This window comes from Zophobas morio, unplaced genomic scaffold (assembly GCF_036711695.1).
Source record: "Zophobas morio isolate AGI-343-1 ecotype UQ-CSIRO unplaced genomic scaffold, CSIRO_AGI_Zmor_V1 ptg001108l, whole genome shotgun sequence".
NCBI classification, from domain to species: Eukaryota; Metazoa; Arthropoda; class Insecta; order Coleoptera; family Tenebrionidae; genus Zophobas; species Zophobas morio.
The window spans coordinates 42,821-64,869 of record NW_026973208.1 but is presented as its reverse complement, the minus strand read 5'-3'; the positions used below and the strand labels follow the sequence as shown (position 1 = coordinate 64,869).

The 22,049-nt window shown below is 25.0% G+C and overlaps 1 protein-coding gene across 1 annotated transcript; it reads right to left on the bottom strand.

The window, feature by feature from the left end:
• Window positions 1-12,976: 12,976 nt before the first annotated feature.
• Window positions 12,977-22,049, bottom strand: LOC135122334 (RNA-binding protein 39-like). Its single transcript, XM_064046535.1, has 11 exons — window positions 21,919-22,049; window positions 21,681-21,789; window positions 21,135-21,248; window positions 21,029-21,064; window positions 20,782-20,965; window positions 16,965-17,194; window positions 15,360-15,546; window positions 14,636-15,015; window positions 13,873-13,978; window positions 13,314-13,381; window positions 12,977-13,076 (listed from the first exon to the last, which is right to left on the bottom strand). The coding sequence occupies exons 2-11, from the start codon at window positions 21,779-21,781 to the stop codon at window positions 13,001-13,003; spliced, it is 1,482 nt and encodes a 493-aa protein (XP_063902605.1). The 5' UTR covers window positions 21,782-21,789; window positions 21,919-22,049; the 3' UTR covers window positions 12,977-13,000.

Below are 22,049 nucleotides of genomic sequence, written 5' to 3'. Positions count from 1 at the left end.
AGTCATTAATTTATTCCACCAAATCCAGCCCATCCAGATTTAAAAAGTGTAAAAAACTACTTATGTTTCTTTCTCCCGGCAAAGTAGTAGGCAACGTATTGAAAATTTATTAATTACACAAATAAAAACGAATATTTTTAATATTAAAATAGTTAACAAAAAATATACATGAAACAATTTTAGAATAGGAAAATGCTTGACTAAATTTACTTAAAACAGTAATACCATTTCTAACTCTGATTACCATAAATATATTTTGCAAAAAAAAGTAAAATTTTAATTACATATAATTTGTTACAATAAATTAAGTGGTATATCAAAAGTGGTAAGAATGGTCGTATAAGATACGTAAAAAGTAATACGGTTGCATATTTATTACTTATAAGATTAACAAAAAAGGAACATTAACAATTAAATTTGTAACGAATCACATACATAGGGTATAATAAAAGTAAGGAGTATAATTAAATAGAATAATAGAATACGTTAAATAGTAGTTTCCATCAACTTATTAATAATTTTTTTTATAGAGCAATATTTTAAGTTATTTTCCGACTAAAAATTAAGTTATAGTTATTCTACGTGATTGCAATTTTGCCACACAGGGTTTGGAGTTTAATTTTAAGAGTGACTATATATTTTTTAACGTATACTAAAAGAAAAGCAAGTACTGAGAGAAAATCACTATCCGATTAATAATAATTTATTATTGTTTTTTCTCAACCGAACTGCATAGCTTGTCTTCAATACTAACTTTTTACTCCATTTAGTTAAAGGTAGGGTGAGAAATAATAAGTTTTTTTTTTTTAATTGAATATTTTGTTGTTAGCGTGCCAGTCGTTAAACAGGTAACGGGGAAGAGACGTATAAAACTAAGAATGTAATCTAAACTAAATAAATAATTGAAAAATATAAGGTAATATACAATTGTTTGCTTCTGACTTTATAGTAATATAATATATATTTATGCGCTGCATAAAATACACAATATCGATAATTAGCGCATTAAGTTGGAGCTTGGAAATAAAAAGGAATATTTTGTGCATATTCCATCTATCATTTGTTTATAATAATTGATAACTATTTAGCAAAATTATAAACAAAAAGTTTCTTTAGAAAGAGGGCAAAATTTATATAAGTTATTAGAGGCTTTTGTTTGTTCACAGAAATTTTTTTAATTTTGTATGATTTTTAAAATCTTAAGCGTTAAATTTAAAAAATAATAAAATTATACAATTTTTAAGAGTAAGCAATCTTATGTTATGTTTAAGTCAAAAACCTGTTGTACTGAATCACAAACAGCATTAACTTTTTATGGTAATTTTAGAATCAAAATCATGACATTCTTCAACTAATAGTATAATGTAGTTAAAGTTTAAAGTATGAACTAAGGGGTTAACCCTAAAGTTTATGTTTTTGATAGACCTGCAGCTTTTTAGTATGATAAACAGAGTAAGATCAAGAAATGAAATTAAGTGGTGCCTTCATTTTGACGTGTAAAAGCCTTTATAAAAATGTAAATTTTTTTATTTTTTATTTTGACGCACTCAACAAATTGTTAAAGTTTATATGTATATATAACATGAAAACATCACAAAGTATAGCGATTAAAATTTTCTAAATCTTAGTGGCTTTTGATTTTATCACTTTTTCATTTTCTCACCATGGCTGCACTAGCATTGTTGATTAGCTTTGTAGCGACAATTCATTTTCCAAAGGTGTCACAAATAGATTTGTATATGTTTTATAAGCTCGTTCCAAAAATTTAAAGCTACAAAATATTAGCTGCATTAGCCGCATATTAAGGTAGTAAAACAACAGTTATTCTAGGAAAGCCTTTCGATTGTATACTTTTAACAAAAGCGCAGGTGAAAGTAATCCTTTAAATACTATAATGTTCGGTCCCGTTACGATAGGCAAAGATGTTACTGAGCGCTTCCAATTTATAGAAGAATTTTATTATCTGGACTGAAAAGAGGAAATTAAAAATCGAATATATTAAAATTACGTACTGCTAAACTTTGAACTACACTCTTTTAGTTTTCAATTTATTAACTATCGGTCTGTATTTATTACGCGTAAAAAGTTTGTATTTGGTCAAAAGCATTAGTAGAGATGTAACTCTGGTAAAAAAAATAAGCGCCCATAAAAAAAAAAGCTTATGCCTCGTGGTTACTTGAAATTAAAGGCCTGAATGTAATTTTTTTTTGTACTGCAAACATTGCTTATTATATAACAGCAAATCCAAATGTATTTAATCCAGTTTTGCCAATTTCCAAAAATACATTAAAACAAAGAAAAAGCCTAAGTTAGCATCTCTATTCAGAGTTTTTATCATCAACCGTCTTGGTTTGAACTCTATAAAAAGTTATATCTCCTTCTTTAAGACCTCTTTATTCAGCTAAAAGTTTACTTGACCTTTTTGTCTTTCAAAACCTATAAACAGGAGTTCCACCGCTCTTTAAATACCAAAAAAGGTTAATAACCAGATGGGTGCTGTAAAGTTTAAGCCATATTCATTTGTTAAAAGTATTAAGGCTTATAGTCTATAATAATACTTACCGTTTAAAACTGTTCAATGATTTTTTCTAAAGATCCTATTCAAGATCTATGAATTCACAGCACCGCTAATATATGCTTAATATATATTTAGAATATAAGTTCGTCTAGGTTAGTAGGAAATTAAACTTCTATATTAATAGCTTTTGGTATACATTTCTGTTTCTGACCTCAATTCAAGTCTGGCTTTGCCGAAATCCTTCCCGAAGCCTTTGAAGTTGCAATAGTCTGTTTTTAAGTTTCTCTGAGCTACTGAGTACGTAATCTCTTTGCGATTGATAAAACTTTATTTAACTTTTAAAAGCTGTCAGTTAACCAAACACATAGCAGCAGTAACATTGCTTAGTTCTGCCGTCTCTCTTTAACGTCACTACGAATTCGAGAGACCGACAATACTAAAATATTGCTTATATATTAAAAACACACTGTACACTCCTAGCTAAGTCATAGTGCGGTCTCAACATTATAGAAAAGAGATTTTTAAGTGCTTCGCCAAAATAAAAAGAGGCGGTGTATCATGAGTCAATCTTAGAATTTTAATAAATTTAGTGAGATTAATACTTTTACTTTCCAAGTCGTCTTTAATATCTTGCGTGGCACTTCCACAAAGGCTTTAAGTAATATACTTTGTGTTTAAAAGAAACGAAAGAACCCTATAAACCTTTTTTATGAATATTTTCCAACTTAATATTAAAATTTTTCAGTGATTATTTACATCACTATTAACTTAATAAAATTTAAACTTTTACGTGTTTAATAGGTTCTGTAGCGTACAGAATCAGGCGGTATTTTTTTTCTTAAGAAGACCTTTTTATTATTATATTTAAGGTTGTTAATAAAAGTAATGTTAGTAATATTAAAGTTACTATTTAGGTTATTATTAATATTTTAAATATTACTGTAATGTTCAAATTTTTATTAATCTTGTTAAAGAGGGGATGAACCTAGCCTTCAATGTCTTCTGTTTTAATTAAAAAGTTAAATATTATTTTTTTGTTATATAAAAAATGTACGTACGGCAAGAAATCAATATTACGCATTTTTTTAATTAGAAAAATTTTATCTCAAAGCAGTACTTCTATTTTTTAAATTCCCATAAATCTTTTTTTTGACGACGTAATAGTAGCCCATGATTCAGCCAGTAAATTTAATGGGTATTGTACTTTCATCAAAGTATTTATGCATTATGCACTAAAAAGGTAGAAAAAAACAAAAAACAAAAATGAAAGTTATAAATCCTTAGAACCCGTTAATCCAAACAAATTAAATAGTAAATGTAGTAAACATACTGAGTTGTTATTGTTGCTTTTACAAAAAGCAAGAAATTTGCCCTATAAAATTCTAAATATTGCTGTCATTATATAAAGTAACAAAAAAATCTACGAGAATTATTTTAAAGCATAACAATTAAGAACTTTACTAAACAGGTTTAGTCACCTACAAGTAAAACATCAAGATCTCGACTATAATATGATTTCCTTGTCAATCGCATTTAAATCTAAAACTCATAGCTTTGCATACGGCCACTAACTAATAAGAAGGTAAGCGAAAAGCTAAAAGAAACAAGAAATCAGGGAAAACCTGGCAAAGGTAACTTTTAATTACTAAGTTATACTTAAGTTTATGTTATAAATATTATTTCGTTTGTTGTAATTTTTTATTACTACCACTCAGAGTGAGTCACGTAAATGGCGGTACAGTGAGTTTTTTAAACTAGATGATTAGCACTCGCAACTATTCCTCCGTAAAAGGCGAAGACAGCGTTTCTATCTGTAATTCACGGTGAAGTTTACCATTGCGCAAAACCTCAGTGCATTTGTTAGTTAGAGCAATAATTTTTTTTTGTCGTACTTAAAACGAGTAATTTAGTAATGATAATAATAATAATAAGCTAAAGGCGTAGGGCGTAAGTCATAACTAGCCGAATGCAAAACACGCAGAGCTTGATTTTTTTCCCTAATTCTAAGGATAACGTTCGAATTTTTGTCTTGACCTTGCCCTTACACGTTTGGACGATGTCATAGCTTGTTTATTTTATAATCACACTGCTCTACTACAACCAAAGCACCACATTTTCGGGGTGTAACACGCTTTTAATACAATATTCTTTTTATTTAAATAGATAGAATAGCGTGTCTATTATTAATTATAGGGTATGAGTTTGCATTAAAATCATTGTAAGCTTGGTAGTTATTTCCTTATATATTGCACTTTCCACCTCACTAATAACCCAAGATCTGGGGTAGAGCGACTGTATAAATTTCCTTCTTCTTCTACTTACACCTCATTGGCGTAGGCGCGTTATAGTTAATATATATGGTGGGGTGAGAATTATGATAATTATAAAAGTTGTGGTTGTAGAGAGATTTCAAACTTCAACTAAAATGGGTTTCTTTCTTTACCCAAACTTGAACAGACCACTCAAACACTTCGCCAAAGGGGCTTACACCACAAGAGTGACCCCCAAATATTTTAAGTAATTGTTCATATCCTTGTTATTGAAAAAAGCCTCTGACTTTTAACTGCGCTAAGAATGAGGCCTTACCAGTCACACTACTTAGCAAAGCTGCACTGCAGATAAGGACACTGTAGGGCGGTTTTAAGGGTAGATCATATTCAAGGATGTAGTGACCATAATCGCCTCGTATAGAATGCGAATAAAAGCAACGAGAGGAGAAAGTCTTGCTAGATCCTAATAGAATGAAACAGAATTAAAGAATAAGGTTTGAAATTTTTTATTTATTTACTTATATATATATATAACTCCGAATACACCAGTTTTCAATCAGGAGTAATTACAGCCAAAGTTTATTCCAGTCATTAATCGTCAGGTGCGTTGGGCGAGGTGGATCGAGAGTGCACAGCCCTCGCCTATAAGCATAGACCTCAAAGATTTGGCCATTAGGGTTACTGAACCGGCTTTCCCTTCAAGTGGTTGCAGGTGATAATGTTAGATCTCCTACCACGCCAAAAAGTGGCACCCGATTAAGGGGGCATGAAATCATATTTTAAGGTATCAATTAGAGCTTTATGAGGCGAGGTTTTATATGTAACCAACATAGATCTAAAAAGAGAACCGCGAGCTATGGAACCCACGACCATGGGTATGCGCGTCAAAGTTCTTACAACAAATATCGATTTTAATATGATAGATGTACGTATTTAACCTGTTAGCGCTCCCCGCACAGAACAGCTGGCAAGTAATTCACGAGGATGGCATCCGAATCAGAAGGGCGATAGTAGCTTCCGAGGGAACTTGTAGACAGGTGATCACAGAACCGAGTATCTGTCGACCATGCGTAGGGAACCCCACTGTCTCTACATTCTGCAAAGCAGGTAACGCTATTGAATGACGTTGTATGCAAAAATTACCACGCCACCGCGTGCATCGATCCGATCTGGAGATACGTTACAAAGTTGCTCAAGTTAAGTGCGACATTAGGGGGTGATCTCGTTGATTTGGCGCATACTAATTCTTTCACGTACAAAGAACTCCTGCGGCTCATGTGTTTTGCTCTGAATAGTGTTTGCATTACAAAATAAAAAACGAAAGAATCTGTTCGTCTTTGGTCCCATTTTAAACAGATTGTAATCCTTTCTCATTTTTGAGCTTGATGGGCAAATCCGTCGTTAAATCGCTAACAGTTGACGTAATGTCGGCTAGAGATATTGTTGGCTACTGAAACTGCTCGCATTCTGAGTGCTTCAGAGTGCAGGAAATTTGTGTGATTCCTGTTGAGGTCTTGTCATCACACTCGAAGAGTAAGGGAGATTCATGCTTTCCTGTTAACGCCTAAGAATAGTTATTAATCTATATAAAACTGTCTTGCAACAGTTAGACCTTTCTTTCCACAAGGACTCATATATTTGCTTAACTTAAATTTGTTGTGATTCTGGTAAGTTTTTTTAGCTTGACATTTGCTATACCTTCAGGAATTGCTGTCTTTCTAGTTAAAAGGAATTAGTAAATAACTGCAATTTTTTGAATTTAGTACATATTTTTTTTTAACGGTATTTACTTGCTAGAAAGAGATAAGGTCTGATTGTAAAAGTAACTGTTCTATCTGTAAAAGAGGGAATTTCCGATTTCGCTACCGTCGTAAACATTCTTGTTGTACACCTTTAAAGATAGCAAGTGCTTGTTATTAGCGGTTTTAGTAATTATAAAGTTCGCTGTTATTGCCCAGATTAAAAGGATTATTCCCTTAGCTTTAGTTAAAATTCATAAAAAAAGTTTTTTTTTTAATTCTTTTCTGTCATAGTTATGAGGCAATCGTTCTACTTTGAGAGAGAAAAATAGAGCAAACTCCCTTTTAAGCTGTCTTTTGTATTGGAGAAAAGTTTTATTTTTGTTATGATGGAAAGGCAGCGCATTCAAAGTTATTTATCAGATTATTGAGATATACGAGCGAATTAGTTCCAAAAAGTTATCTTTGATGTGTTTCATCAAAAAGGTTGTGTTGTAAATTATTTTCAGTTGTTATTTTTAGGACAAAGGACCTCAATTCTACAATTTTTAATAAGATACGGTTAATCAAAGGAGTTCCATGCAGTTATTTCTAGTAAAAAAAAAAGTTTCCTTTTGAATAATTTGATTGCTTGTTGAACAGGCATCACTATAGGCCTTAAAGCTTTTCGCATATAACTAAAAAATGTTGCAAAATCAAGTCTTATTACTAATTATTCTAAGGCTAATAACTTAGACCGCTACCTTAGAGGGAGTACTGTGTCTATACGAATTTTAAAAAATAAAATAAATAAAAAAAATTCTACTAGTTATATTCCGAGTTGAATATTAATTTAAGTTTTGAAATATGTACAAAAAACAAGAATAGTATATAGGGGTATATTGAAAAAAAAATTCAAGTCCATTGATACCCTACACAAAAAATTACTATTAGTGGTGTGAAAGTACACACCTTTTTTAAGTTTATAAGGACTCCAGTAAACTAAATAACACTCTTCATAAGAAATTGGTGGAAAAATAGTCTGGAATATTTTTTTCTTTTTATCAGAGCCATCTTCAATTAATATTGCAGTTAAACATATTAAAGTAACTATTACCAAGGCGCTTGAACCTGCAAATACCGTTACGACAGGTTAATAATAGTTATAAAAATTCCCTGCAATATATATTAAACAAATTTTTGAAGAACTTATATTATAATAACTTAATAGTTAACAACTCAAATTTTGATAATAATTAGAAGAAAAACAAGATAACTAAAATATTTCTGTATAACTCAAATCTGCTTCCTATTAAAAAAGGTTTAATACTTTAATATCAAAACGGAAACGTCAAGCTAAGGTGATTTCCAATCAGAATTTGTTTTAAGAAAGTTAAAAAAAAAGTGCCAGCAAAAAGAGCGTTTTAAAATCTGTACAAGCCACTTATATATAAAACTATTAATACACTAATATCTAGTTATGTAATGACGGCTTTTTCTATTATGCTCTTTTTAACATAAACAGGTTGCAAATTTTGCAAAACATAGTATTTTTAATGATTGCTGAGACAATTAGATAATGAGATAACTTTAAAAAGTCGCACGCCCCGAAAAAATTAAAAACAGTTAACCACATAAACTGTAAAATTATAATCATGCCCAACCTATACAATAAAAGTGGATGTATACTAAAACTACTTAACAGAAATAATAATGGTGGTTATAGCCTTGCTAGCAAACGACTTTATACTACAAGGCTTTTCACAAACTAGCAACTAAACAAACTTGATAGTACGAAAAAAGATACATAAATCAAAAACCAAGAAAATTTAAAGTACAATCAAAGAACAGATCAGAGGAATAAACAAAAATAGGAGATTTTATATAAAGTGGTGTTAGCGTAAAGGAAGTTATAAAATAGTTATTTAGTTTATTACAATAATGAGTACACACCAAGCACTAAATATTCAAACCTTCTTGTTAACTTTCTCTGTAAATTCTATTAACTTTCATCTTACTTAAGTTATAGCTTAAGTTCATAGTTAACTGGAAGTTAAGAAGGATGCATTTAGTTTGATAAATGTGTACAGCAACAATTCGTCTCTGACGCAAATTTTAGTTAAACAATTTCATTTCAACTCTCGTTGTGACTTCAGCTTTCGGCGGCTGTTTTCCTTGAGTATATGCTCGACTTTTAATTAAATTTGTTTAAGTTAATTAAAATAAAGTTTAAAAAAACAGTGAGCTACCAAAACTTAGTAGTTTTGTTTTTAAGGAGAGCCTCAACCCTTCTTTTTTTTAGAAATGTTTATTTGTGGTAGGTTTCATGGTAAGGTTATCTTCAACACATTTCCAAGGCAATACAAATTTTGTAAGAACAAAACCATGTTAATAAAAATTTAGAAGTTTTTTAATTATAAAGTTTACAAATTAATAACTCTTATAATTATAACAAAAGTAAAATTTGAGTTTCCAACTAAAAATTCTTTAAGTAAATTTTTAACTTTACTAGGCCAAAGCTTAATAAATAAATATATATTTTTTCTTAGTTGTAAATTACTTGGTATTTTGTTCAGTTAAAATTAAAAGTTTTTTTTTTAAAGTTAACTTATTTTATTATAAAAAAAGCAATTAAACTTTTGTTGTAAATCAATATCATGGAAAGTTTTTTAAAAATACGTTATTAATACAAAAAAAAAGATTTTTATAGTGTAACTTGTACAATTTCTTATAAATAAGCTACTTTTATATTTAATTCTATGAATTAAAAAAAAAAATAATAAAATATAAAGCTTTGTGTAAAAATTCTAATTAAATTTCTTTATTACAAACTTAGCACGCCTTTAAATAAAACTTTCTACTTTTCTTGAAAAAATTAATCGAACTCACTTTGTAATAAAAAAAACATTTTATAAATAAGCTTCTATTTTATGACAAATAACACTTATATAAAATTTTTTTAAGTTTTATCAAACCACAATTGCGATATTCTTATAATGGTGTTTCCTATCTAAACAATATTTAACTAACTAAATGTAAAGCTATTGTATACAACGCACTCAAATCTATTTTTTGAAGTTTCAATAAAATTTGATCTACGCTATATACTTTATTTATTTAACAATTCACAAAGGCGTTTCCAACGTAATCTAATTTCTTATCTTTTAATTAAGTTATAGTAAAACTGGATCTACGATATATAATTTATTTATTTATAAATGGCGTTTGCATAGTAAGCAACTTAACTTTTTTTATAAAAAGTTTTAATAAAACTTAATCTGCATGATGAACTTTATTTATCTAATTATATAACCCTGGTTCCCGATCGAGTTAACAACTTCGAATACACGAGCCCTCAAACAAGTTTTTAGTCGTCCGCGAGGGGTAAGTAAAATTGTTGTCTTATGGGATTGTGCGCCGCAGGCCTCTTGTTATATAAAAGAGTACAATAACATTGTACTGCAATTATTTACGAAATTCTTGTAATCTAGTCAAAGTAGCGCCACTGCTGAGAAGAAACAAGGTGGGAGAAAAGGCAGGCTTTAAGAATAGATACTCGAGAGTCCCTCCGCTTAAAGGCGACTGGCGTGTCAGCTATCCGTTGTAGAGGGCGATGGCTTCTTTTTTAAAGATTGTAGCCAGCAGTTTATCTTGTCCTACTTCCAGCGAGGACGTTATTTTCTAAGTCGTAAACCCAGGCAGAAGAGGTATGTCATAATCGACCGGATACCCAACACAAAAAGCCTTCGCTTATTGCGCAACGAAAGTTTACTTTTGCTGCACCATAGAGGATATAGCATCTGTGTCGCGGCCTTGAACTTCATCGCCACTTAATTTAGGTGTGCACGCCACGATAGCCAAGATTCTATAATAACCCACAGTCATTTTACTTGAGAACATCACGGAATTTCCTGCGCTTAAAAGTTTGCGGTGTCAGCACTTTGTTATAAAAAGCGCCTTTCTCTTTGCAGCGTTAAAGGAGATCCCATTGACGAGGTCAGTTAACAACTTAGTCGAAATAAAATTGTAGGTGTAGCTAGTAAAAAGGGTGACTTTGAGGACGAAGAAATCACCGTATCATTGGCATTGAGGGTATCCGCGTGTGAGGATAAACTGATAGGCGATATACTCGGTTGGATTGTTACGTATCAATAAGCTTTTACTTAATCTAATCAAAATTAATGCGAAACTGAATGGTTATTTGCGAGGTCAACCAGACTGTGCTCCATACTACCGGGAATCTGCACAACTCATTAACAGTAATAATTTTAAAAATCAAAATTAGATATACTAAATTTTAAAAATATTAGACTATAAATTACTTAAACTTTCGTCTTTATAGAACCGGGACTTTATTCCTATAATAAAGTTTTAAGATTAAGTTCCATTTTCTTTTTATAAATAATCTTCTTTTTAGAAACTTTTTGGTAGGAATAAGTTTCATTAAATCAAGGACAAACTTGATATACGCAACATTTTTTTGGTAGTATTACCTATAAATTAGCTACTTTTATAAATGATCCAATTATTAATTATAACTAAATTGTAAAACTATTTGTATAAAATTTAAACAAATTATATGAAACTAGTAATACTATACAAATTTTCTTTAACAAAAATTTTTGAGTAAATTTTTTTTTACTTTTAACAGATAACGATTTTTTTAAAGTTTTTGTAGAAAATTTTTTATTTAATTTGTTTTACAATTATTTCAACTAATTAAATTTAAAAGTAAAAGTATTCGCAAAGAATCCAAAAAAATCTTTCTTATTATAAAAATAGGCCCTAACCTTTTAATTTTGTGAATTGCAAAAGAATTTAAACAGACATCCGAATATATTTTCTGTTACGTTAATTATCGCCCTCGGTACGCGTAGTATTATATATATTATTATAGCTCCTAGGCCAATGATGTGTAGGTAGAATGAGCAGAAAAAGGTTTATTGAATTGACACCACACCCGTATAGCAAAGTAAGGTAGAAGGCGCAGTTAAACAAGCATTTACACACTGATCTTAAAAAGCGTTGAATGCATTTTGTTTTTATAATAGCCGTTAGTGGCCTGTAATTATCACGAGATGCGCACAAAGCCCTCATGATACGCCTGCGTTCGGTAACTATACGGTTACATAAACATAATCCTAATAAAAGCGCTTCTATTAATTTTTTTACCTAATTTTATAACGTGTGGGAGAAGTGTGCGCAATAAATTGCAGCAGACTGTTAAGAGACTGTACACAGGTTACATACTTTAGGAGTTTGGTTGCCTTCTATTTTGGTATCTAAATTACTTGTGGGCACACGCTTTAAAATCTTATATTTATGTTATTTGTAAGTTCTGCCCATCAAAGTCTGGTAAAAGCGTAGGCGAAGTTAATGAATCATATACACGCTCAATTTATTTTACTGAGAAGCGCTATAGTTTAATACTAGTGAACTACGCATAGGAGATCTGGAAATAACGCAACCAAAAAAATAAGTTCTAATAAAATGTAAAAACGCCTAAAGCCGTATAAAAAACTCAGACTGCCAGTAAAACAAATAATTCTTGAAATGCTTGAAAAAAATTTAAAGTCTTAAGAAAATAACTACAAACACCTAATTAATATACTAATGTAAAATTAAAAAATTAACAAAAAATAATTTACTAATAATTAAATTTGAAAATTAGTGGATAAAATTACATCTTTATAATTATTTAATCATAAAAAGATATTATTAAAATTAACAAACATAGCTTAATAAAATTAAATTAAAAAAAAAAACTGTTCAATAAAAATGTATAAAAAAATTACGTAAATTTATTTTAGATTTTTTTTCTCAAAACGAATAATCGTAAACACTTTTCAGTAAAATCGTATAAAATAACATGAACTTGCTGATTTATTTCAAATTTTATTTCTCAATTCGTAAGAGCGAAGACGTTTAAGAACTTTTAAACAAAACCGTAGAAAAAAATTATAACTTTTAAAATACTTAAAATTTTTTCTAAAAAAGCGTTAATAGGTATATGATATAAACTATTCAATGGTATCATTTTAAAATTAAATCAATTTATAAAATTATTTTTAATTTTTTTTCTAAAAATGCGTAAACTCGTAATTTAAAACATTTTTATAAATAGTACAAAAAATTATAACTTACTAAGTTATTTTTAATTTATTTCTTAAATTGCGTAAAATCTTAAATACTTATAAATTTCCAATAAAATCGTTTAAAATAATTCACATCAAAGTTAAAAGATTTATTAAATTAAAATCCCCAAATAGAAAAATCGTAAACGCCTAAAAACTTTTCGATAAAATAGTATAATATAATTTACATTATTATAATTATTAAAAATTAAAACAATAACTCAAATTGTAAAATCGTATATATAATTTTAGAATATACATAACTAAAAACTACAAAAATAAATTTTTTTTAAAAATTTATTTTTAATAGATCTCTCCAAATGAGTAACGCCGAATTATATAATTAAATCGGAAGTAAATTTATTGGCCGGGAAATTTTGCACTGTACTGCTGCGGCTGGAGATACTCCACCTTGATGACCCGCCCATCAAAAAATCTACAAGAAATGATAAATTATACTTCCTAACTTAATTAAAACGATAAAAGAAAATTAGAGATTATAAAAAAAGTTTCTTATCAAAAATAAATATATTAATTATAATAAGATTTAAAATATTTCATAAGAATTTTATAAATTTTGTAAAAAGAAATTGTGAAATTTAAAGTTCCAAAAAAATATTTAATTTTTTTATAATTTTTTTATAATTCCAAAAAAAAAAATCAATTAAAAAACCTTCCATCCATCGCCTTACTGGCATTCATAGCAGATTCAGTAGTAGCAAACTTCAAATAAACGTGACCCTTAAAAATTATAATAATTATATTTATTAAAAAATTTATTCATTCATATTTTATTAATATTATAACTATAAAGAAAATTTATTAAATAATTTTTATTAAAAAAAGAAAGGTTTAATTAAAATAATAATCATAAATTATTTTGTTAACCGAAAATAATAACTTTTATAAATTTATCAGGAGTTATAATAACGAAATAATATTTTAATAATAACAATAATAAACCTTTAATAAATATATAAAAATCATTAGACTTTCATAATTATAATAACTTTTATACATTTATAAAAAGTTTATAACAAAATTTTTTTTAAACCAAATAAAATAATAATAATAATTATAAAACTTATATAAATTAACAAAGAGTTTATAATAAATTTTCATGCATATTATAATAAATTGGTCAGTTAATTATCGAAAATATTTTAGTTCATAAAATTTATTATAATAAAAACCAAAAAAAATTTAATAATAACAATAACTGTAATACTAACCTCTAAAGAACTTTTATCGACGTAAATGTGCAACAGCTTGCCGTATTTTTCGGCTTCGCTGGTAACGTCATCCTTCAAATCGACTTCCCAATCTTCTTCTAACGGACTATACAGATATAAATAAAAATTAATTAAAAATAAATATAAACTTTAATGTATTATTAATATTGCAATATTGTAAAAAAAATTTATAAATCAAATATTTTTATCAAATAAATTTTTATAAGGAAATCTATTTACATAAATATTATTATAAAAAATACTTTATAAAACAAAAATTAAAAGTAGAAATGTAACTAAAAGATTTATAATAAATAATTATAACTAAAAAATAAAACAATATAAGATAAATATAAAAAAACAAAAAAATATAATATAAATTATCAATTCAAACATAAAAAAAATAACCAAAATCATTATAAATATTTAAAAAAAATTAAAAAATATATTATTATAATGAGGATTCAAACAAAAAAATTATAAATATAATAAATCAAAAAGGATAGAAAAAAATTAATTATATATTAACAACAACCACAGTAATAACAAATTAAATATAAATATAGTACAAATAAGTAAAAATTATATAAAATAGTTATAAAATAAATTATATTACTTAAAACAAAAAAAAAGTAAATTATAATAATAATTCAAACATAAAAAACAAAAATTATAATCATAAATTTATTATTATTAGTATAATAATAATAGAAATAATAAAAATGATAATCAATAAATAATAATAAATAAAAATAATAGTAACCAATTCAAATCAAACATATTGGACAGACAAATGCAGTTGGTCAAAACGGGAACGGCCGGCGCGAACGAGGACGGCACAGGGACAAATGGGACGGTGTGAGCAGAATTCGCGAGATCCTTGCTGGCGGAATACTTCGTCATCAACTGGGTGACTTGCGCGGCGTTCATTTGCACGCCAACATTGCTAGAATCATCAAGCCCTTCACGTTCCTTCAGATCCGATTTGACAGGCCACGTGACTTTTAAGGGACGACCTTGAAAGAGCTGCCCGTTTAGAGCTTCAATGGCAATTTGCGCCGATTCCGATTTTTTAAAAGTGACAAACGCTGAGCCAGTCGACTGCGTGGTTTCTTTATCGCGAATGAGATTTACTTGATCCACCTGAAAAGATAAGAATTGGTTAAATTTATATATAAATATTATAACTAATAAATAGCATTAAAAATAAATAAAAGTTATGAGAAAATATTACGTACAATAAATATTGAATCAGTATATAATTACGTTATATAAAACTTAGTAAAGAAATAAACATAATAATTAAAAATAAAAAATATTCAGTAAAAATATATGAATAAGTAAAAGAAATTTATACAAATAAATAAATAACTAAAAATATAAATTAATCTATTAATAATTAGTAATAATAATAAATAAATTAATACAAAATAAATTAATGAAAAAAACAATAAAACAATAAAATAATTAAGTTTTAAAAAAAGCACCTCGCCAAAAACAGTAAATATTTTTGCCACATGGGTTTCATCGAGATTAGGATTCAAATTTCCAACGTAAATTCGTTTGGGGCCCACAGTAGATATCTGATTAGATTGTGTGTTTTTTTCCGCATGAGAATACTGAACGACAATTCGCTTCCCGTTAAGTTTTTGGCCCGTTAGAGCAATCGCGGCACTGCAAAGAACAAAAATAAATAAAAGTTAAAAATGTATATATGGAAAGCTATTATTGTAATAATAAATATATTAATTAAATAAAAGTAATAATAATGTATAAAAAATTTCTTATTTTTATAAAATAATAATAAATTATAAAAGAGATTACTAAAAATAATATATAAAGTTTAAATAAGTATAATATATATAACTTTCAGACTTCAATAAAGTAATTATAATAATTATAAAAAATTACTAAAATAATAGATTAATAATAATTACTATAATAAGAAAAATTTTATAAATTTATTAAAAAAATTAAAAATGCTTTATATAGATTTGCTTATTATATTTCTAAAAAAATATTATTATATATAATAAAGTTAATAAAAATAATATTAAAAAAAATTTCTAAAGGAAGCAACAATAAAAATAGCCATAAAATAAAAAAATAAACAAAAAGTTATTATGTTTCATAATAATTACAATAAATAAAAATTTTAAAAAAAGTTCATAATTTTTAATTTAATAGAAAAATAATTTATTTATAATAAAAAGTAAATTAAATATTTAAATAAATCAAAATTAAAAAAAAGGTTAATAAGCTTTATTAAAAATTTTTAAACCAATTAATTTTAAATTTAATTAAAAGAAATAATCAGAAAATTAATTTAATTACAGATCAAGGAATCCTAAAAAAATTCACTTTCAATAATTATTTATTTTTCCAGAAATTTTTATAAAAAATATTATTATAAAAAAGAATCATTATTTCATTTCCATAAAAATAAAATAAAAATGATCAACCATTTACAATAATAGATAATTTAATAAAAAACTTAATTATTATTTTAATTAAAGTTAATCAAAATTATCTGTAAATTAAAAAATGAAGTAAAAAAAAATTATTCATGAATAAAAAATTTGATAAAACAAAATATTCATTCATATTTGTAATTTCATTAGTACAATAAAACATTTAAAAGTATTAATATTTACATTTAAAAATCATTATAAATTATATATTAAAAAAAACGTACTCGACTAACTCTTTAAATATAGTTTTTAAAATAAAAATAAGCCACATTAACAGAAATAATAAAAATTGATCATTTCAGAAAAGAATATTTTTCTTTAACAAAAAAAAGTTTAAATAAAACTAATTTTAAATAATTATAATCCAAATAAAAAATTATAATAAGAAATCATTTCCAAAAAAGTATAGAGAAAAAATAAAAAAGAAGAATTTATATTAAAAAATTATTAATTATACAAGTTCTTAATAATTGAATTAACATTCACAAATAATAAAAAAAAGGTGACCGGCTCTTTAAACAATATTTCAATAATAATATTTTACAATAGAATAAATAAAAACAAATCTCTTCCATAAATTTTATTTCAATAAATATATTTAAAAATCCGATAAAAACGTACTTGACCGACTCTTTAGTTAAAAACTCGACATACGCATATCCTTTAGATTTTCGAGTATTTCTGTCTGCGATGATTCTTGCATCGCGGACTAATCCGCAATTATTCTCTTCAAAAAACTCCATTAGTTCCCGATTACGCAGTTTCGGAGGTAAAAGGGTAACCAGCACTGAAAGCATCGCCCTCTCCCGCTCTAACGCGGCGGCTTCTTCTTCATTTAAACTATCTAAATACTTTTTAAATAAAAAAAAATATATATAAATGAAAAAAAAAAAATTATAAACGTTCGAAAACTGTAAACATATTTTATTATTTGTTTAAATAAAATTTTATTAAAAAATGAAATTAAATTATTTTTGGTATAAAAAAAATTAAAGAATAAAAAAGTGAATTTATAAAAATTCTGTTTATTTAATTTTTTTTAAATTAATTGTTCCAATACGAAATATATAAAAAATTACCTAAAAAAATTTATTAAGTAAAAATATTTTTTTATTTTTTATTTATATAAAAAGAACTAATAAAATTAAAACAAAAAAGTGAAGTTTAATGGATTTTGAAGAATTTAATCAAGTTTCGATAGAATTAAAATTTATTGGATGCAATAAATGTATATGTTAATTCATATTTTTAAATACGAAACAAAAAAAACATAAAGTGTATATATAAAAAATTTAAAATTTTTATTAATTTTTTTATAAATAAATTTTGACACAGAAAAATAAAAAATATATTATTAAAAAAATTATTAAATTTAAAGTTTTTATTAAATTAAGGTGTTTAAAATACACGTAAAATAATAAAACCTTAATAAATTTTTAAATAAAATAAAATTTGTAAGTAAATTCTACTAGTAAAACTTATATGTTTAAAATTAAGTAAAAAAATAAGTCCAATATAAAAATTCTTGATACTTATGTAATTTTTAACATGTTTCTATAAATAATAAAAAATTTTCTAAATAGATGTTTTATTATAAAACTGTGTTTAAAATTATGTTTAAAAATAAATTTAAGTACTAAAAAATTTGATATATTTATTATAGTAATCAAGATATTTAAATAAAATCATTCATATAAAAAATTTTCAAATTTAATTATTATTTTATAAAATGAAACAAAAAATTAAATAATAAACAAAATAACTATTATAATTTTTTATATAATTAAATAATTTTATAAATTAAGAAGTTTTTAAAATAAAAAATAAGATAAAAATAAGTAATTACCATTAAAAAATTTCAAAATTCAATAAATTTCTTATTAAATTAAAATGTTTTCAACAAAATATATGAAGGAAATGTAAATAATTTACTTTAATATATATAAAAAATTCTGCGAAAATAATTTTTAATAAAATAATGTTTAGAAAACAACAAAAATAATAAAATGGAATATAATTTAAATATTAAATTAAGATCTATTAGATAAAAATTAATAATTTTATATAAAATAAAAATGTTAAGAAAATAAAAAATAAATTTAAAAAAATTTTTCTCCAAGAAAATTTTAAATATATAATTAATTTTATAAACTGAAGTGTTTTAATACATAAATAAATTTACTTTTTTATAAACTTAAAGTATTTATAAAATAAAAATGTTCTCTACCAAAAATCCAAAAAAAAACAAAACATTTAAAATTAAAATACAAATCCTATAAAAAAATTATAAATTTTTATTGTACTTATAAAAAATTAAAAAATTAAATTAATAAGTTTCCAATTTTTTCTTTAGTACTTTGAGGCTAATAACCAGAATTTTTGAATAATTTTAAGTTTTACAAAATATATTTTTATTAATATATTAAAAATTCTATTTTATGCAAACCATCGAAATACTTGGAAAAATTAGAAGTAAAAAAAAAATTATATAAAATTGATCAAAAAATTTATAAATTTATACATTGTCTAATATCCTAAAAAATTATTAATCAAAAATTTTAAAATATTTTAATATAGTAATAATAAAAATAATAAATTTATATATTTAGAAAAAAAATAAAATCAAAAATTATTTATATATAAATATATAAATATTGAATAAATAAAAAAGTTAAAATAAAAAATTTTTAATAAACATTTCAATAAAAATTTTATTTTAATTCTATTATATAAACTTTCTAAAAAACCTGTAAAAAAAGCATATAAAAATTCTTAAAAAAAGTTAATTTTTAAAATTAATATTTTATAAAATTATTAAAAGTTAGTAAAATAATATTTCATAAAATATAAAAAATAAAATATAAAAAAATTGAATAAAGTACAATTTATAAAAATATGATGAATAAAAATTAAAAATTTTAAATTTCCAGTTCTTTTTATTAACTTCCTAAAACCCAGTAAAAACATGATATAAAATATCTTCAAATTTTTTTACCCAATTATGGTATTATTAAAAAATTCCTTGTGAAAACTTTTTTTAATCCACACAAAAACCAAACAACTTTTAATAAAGTAACAAATTTAACTATTTTTAAGAAAAATTCATAAAATTTAGTTTGTTGTACTTAAAGATAATTTAATACAGAAATAAATTTTTAATATTTTTTAGAGAAAAATTCTCTAATAATAACTTTTTTGGTTCCATATAAAAAAAAACAAAATGTAAGTAAATTCTCTATTACAAATAAAAAAAGTTAATATCAATATACACTTTAACACCAAAAAATGCTAAAATTAAAAAAACTACGTAATATTAACCAAACTTTTATATATATTTAATTAAAACCAACAAGAAAATTCAAAAATGAAACTTTTTTATTAATATAATAAAAAAAATTTTTTTAATTTTTTAACCAAAAAAATAATTAATAGGAAATAGACAAATATAAAATTAAGCTTAAGTAATTAGTAAAAGATAATCAGATATTTAAAAATATAAAATTTTTAATGTGTGATATTTATATTTTTTTTAAAAGATAAAAAAAATAAAGAAATCTAAAAATAAATAAAAATTTCAAAATTTATTAAAATCATTTTGAAAATACTCTTCAAAATTTTTTGTACTTCCCATTAAAAGCTATAATTAATAGTAAAATAAATTCTAATTAATTATAAATTATCATTTATCTATAAACCCATAATTAAATTGGTAAAGAAAATTTTTTCTTAATTATTTACGAAAAATTTATAAATAAATTTTAATAAATAATTTTTTGTATTTCTTAGCACTCCTAAAAACTATGATTCACAAATTCTAAATCTTTCACAAATTAATAAAAATCATTAATTTCTAAAAAATAAATAAATAAAAAAATCTTTTTTATACTTATCGAGAAAAGCAAAAACTAATAATTTAAGAAAAATAATAATTTATAAAATTTATTTTCTTAACTAACAAATATTATTCCAAAAATATATATTTATAAAGTAAACTAGTCAAAATTTATTATCTTAAAAAAAATACTTAAAAAAAGTAAGCAATGTGAAACAAAATATTTCAAAACTATATAAAAAAAATCAGATTCGAACAAAAAACGACAAACAAGAAAATTAATGTTACTTGAAAAAAATCATTGCAATGACCAAAAATTTTATATCAACTTCACATAAAAATACTAAAAATTTATAATTAGAAAAAGTAGTCCGATAAATTTGAAATAAAAACCATAAAAATTAATAATAATAAAAAATAAAAAAGCTAAAATTCACAAGTAAAAAATTTAAATATGATAACATTAATAGAATTCTAAACTAAAAATTTAATAAAGATTTCAAGTAAAATTGTAAACAAGTTACTTTTACTTTTACACTAAAAAATGAACGCCAAAATTAAAATTTTAATTTTTAATTCTTCGTTTAAATTTTTTTTAACTTATACTTCTTGAATTTTTTGATCGTGTTCAATTTCTTTTCTTCGTTCTTCTTCCCGCTTTTTCCTTTCGACGTCGCGCTCTTTTTCGCGATCGGAAATAACTCTCTCACGATGGCGGTCTCGGTCTCGGTCACGACGACGATCTCGATCGTGATCTCTTCCTTTACTTTTGTGTCCACTTCGGCGGCGGCTATTTAAAAAATAGTAATAAGTCACAAATATAAAGATATTCATTAATAAAAAATAAAATTACGAGCGGCTTCGGCTTCTTGACTTGGAGCGCTTTTTACTATAAAAATTTGTAAAAAAAAAAAAAAATGGAGTTAAAAGAATTATAAAATAAAAAAAGTAAAAATTACTGGCTTCTTCGTCGAGGCGAGGAAGAAGAGTGGCGAGAACGAGAAGGCGAGCGAGAAGAAGCCGAACCATTTTGTTTTTTTCTTTTTTTTTCTTTAATATCCGAGAGATGGGTGCTTTTCATTTTTTTTATAAAAAATCAGATTAAAATTAAAATATTTTTTTAAAAAAAACTTTAAAACAAATATTAGTAAAAAGAAAATAGTAAAAATCGAAAATAGCGGCCTACAGTTTTTAATTTTATCATATTTTAGCATACATATATTAAGTAAGAACTGTACAATTTTTAAGTCATATATCATAAGAATGGCATATTTTCCTATTATAAGCACAAAGACAAATGTTATTCAACAGTAAACAGCCAAAAGACAGTTCTTTATAAAAATCCAAAAATTACTTTTTTGAAGAACAAGGGGAAAAATATATAAAAATAGAGCAAAAACTCTTTGCAGAAACCTAACCGAAGTTAAAATAAAAGTAAGCTATAAACAAATATAGAGAGAAAAGTAATGGTGAACTACACACAGTTCAAAAAGCAAAGCACTCACGTTTTTTCATCTTGTTTGTTTAAATCTTTATTTACAGCAGGTTTGTCTTTCCTATTTTCAAAAGACTCCTCTAAAAGAGCGTCAACGTCGATGCTAGTCATTCTTTCAACTTGTAAAAAAAAGAAATTAGGCAAACACTAAAATCTCCTAAAACAAAGAAAAAGGAAAATAAAATCGTTAATAAACTCAAAAGCAAATTATAATATAAAATAAAGGGGAGTCTATAAGCAAACTCTACCAGAACAATAGTTTTTCCTCTGAGGTTAAAAACGATCTAACTAAAAGAAATTCGTACGTAAACAGGATACAAGAAGGACAGAGAGAGAAAAAAAGGATGAGGAGAGTTGCAGGAAAACAGAAGAGGAACAC

Bases quoted from the DNA above. Each gene is read 5' to 3' on its own strand.
- LOC135122334 (XM_064046535.1), bottom strand. From the start codon at position 21,781: ATGACTAGCATCGACGTTGACGCTCTTTTAGAGGAGTCTTTTGAAAAT. The intron at 21,249-21,680 runs GTGAGTGCTTTG...AAAAATGAAAAG, and splicing joins AACAAACAAGATGAAAAAAC to CACCCATCTCTCGGATATTA. The intron at 13,077-13,313 runs GTTTTTTAATTG...CATTTCTTGTAG, and splicing joins AGTAAGGCGATGGATGGAAG to ATTTTTTGATGGGCGGGTCA.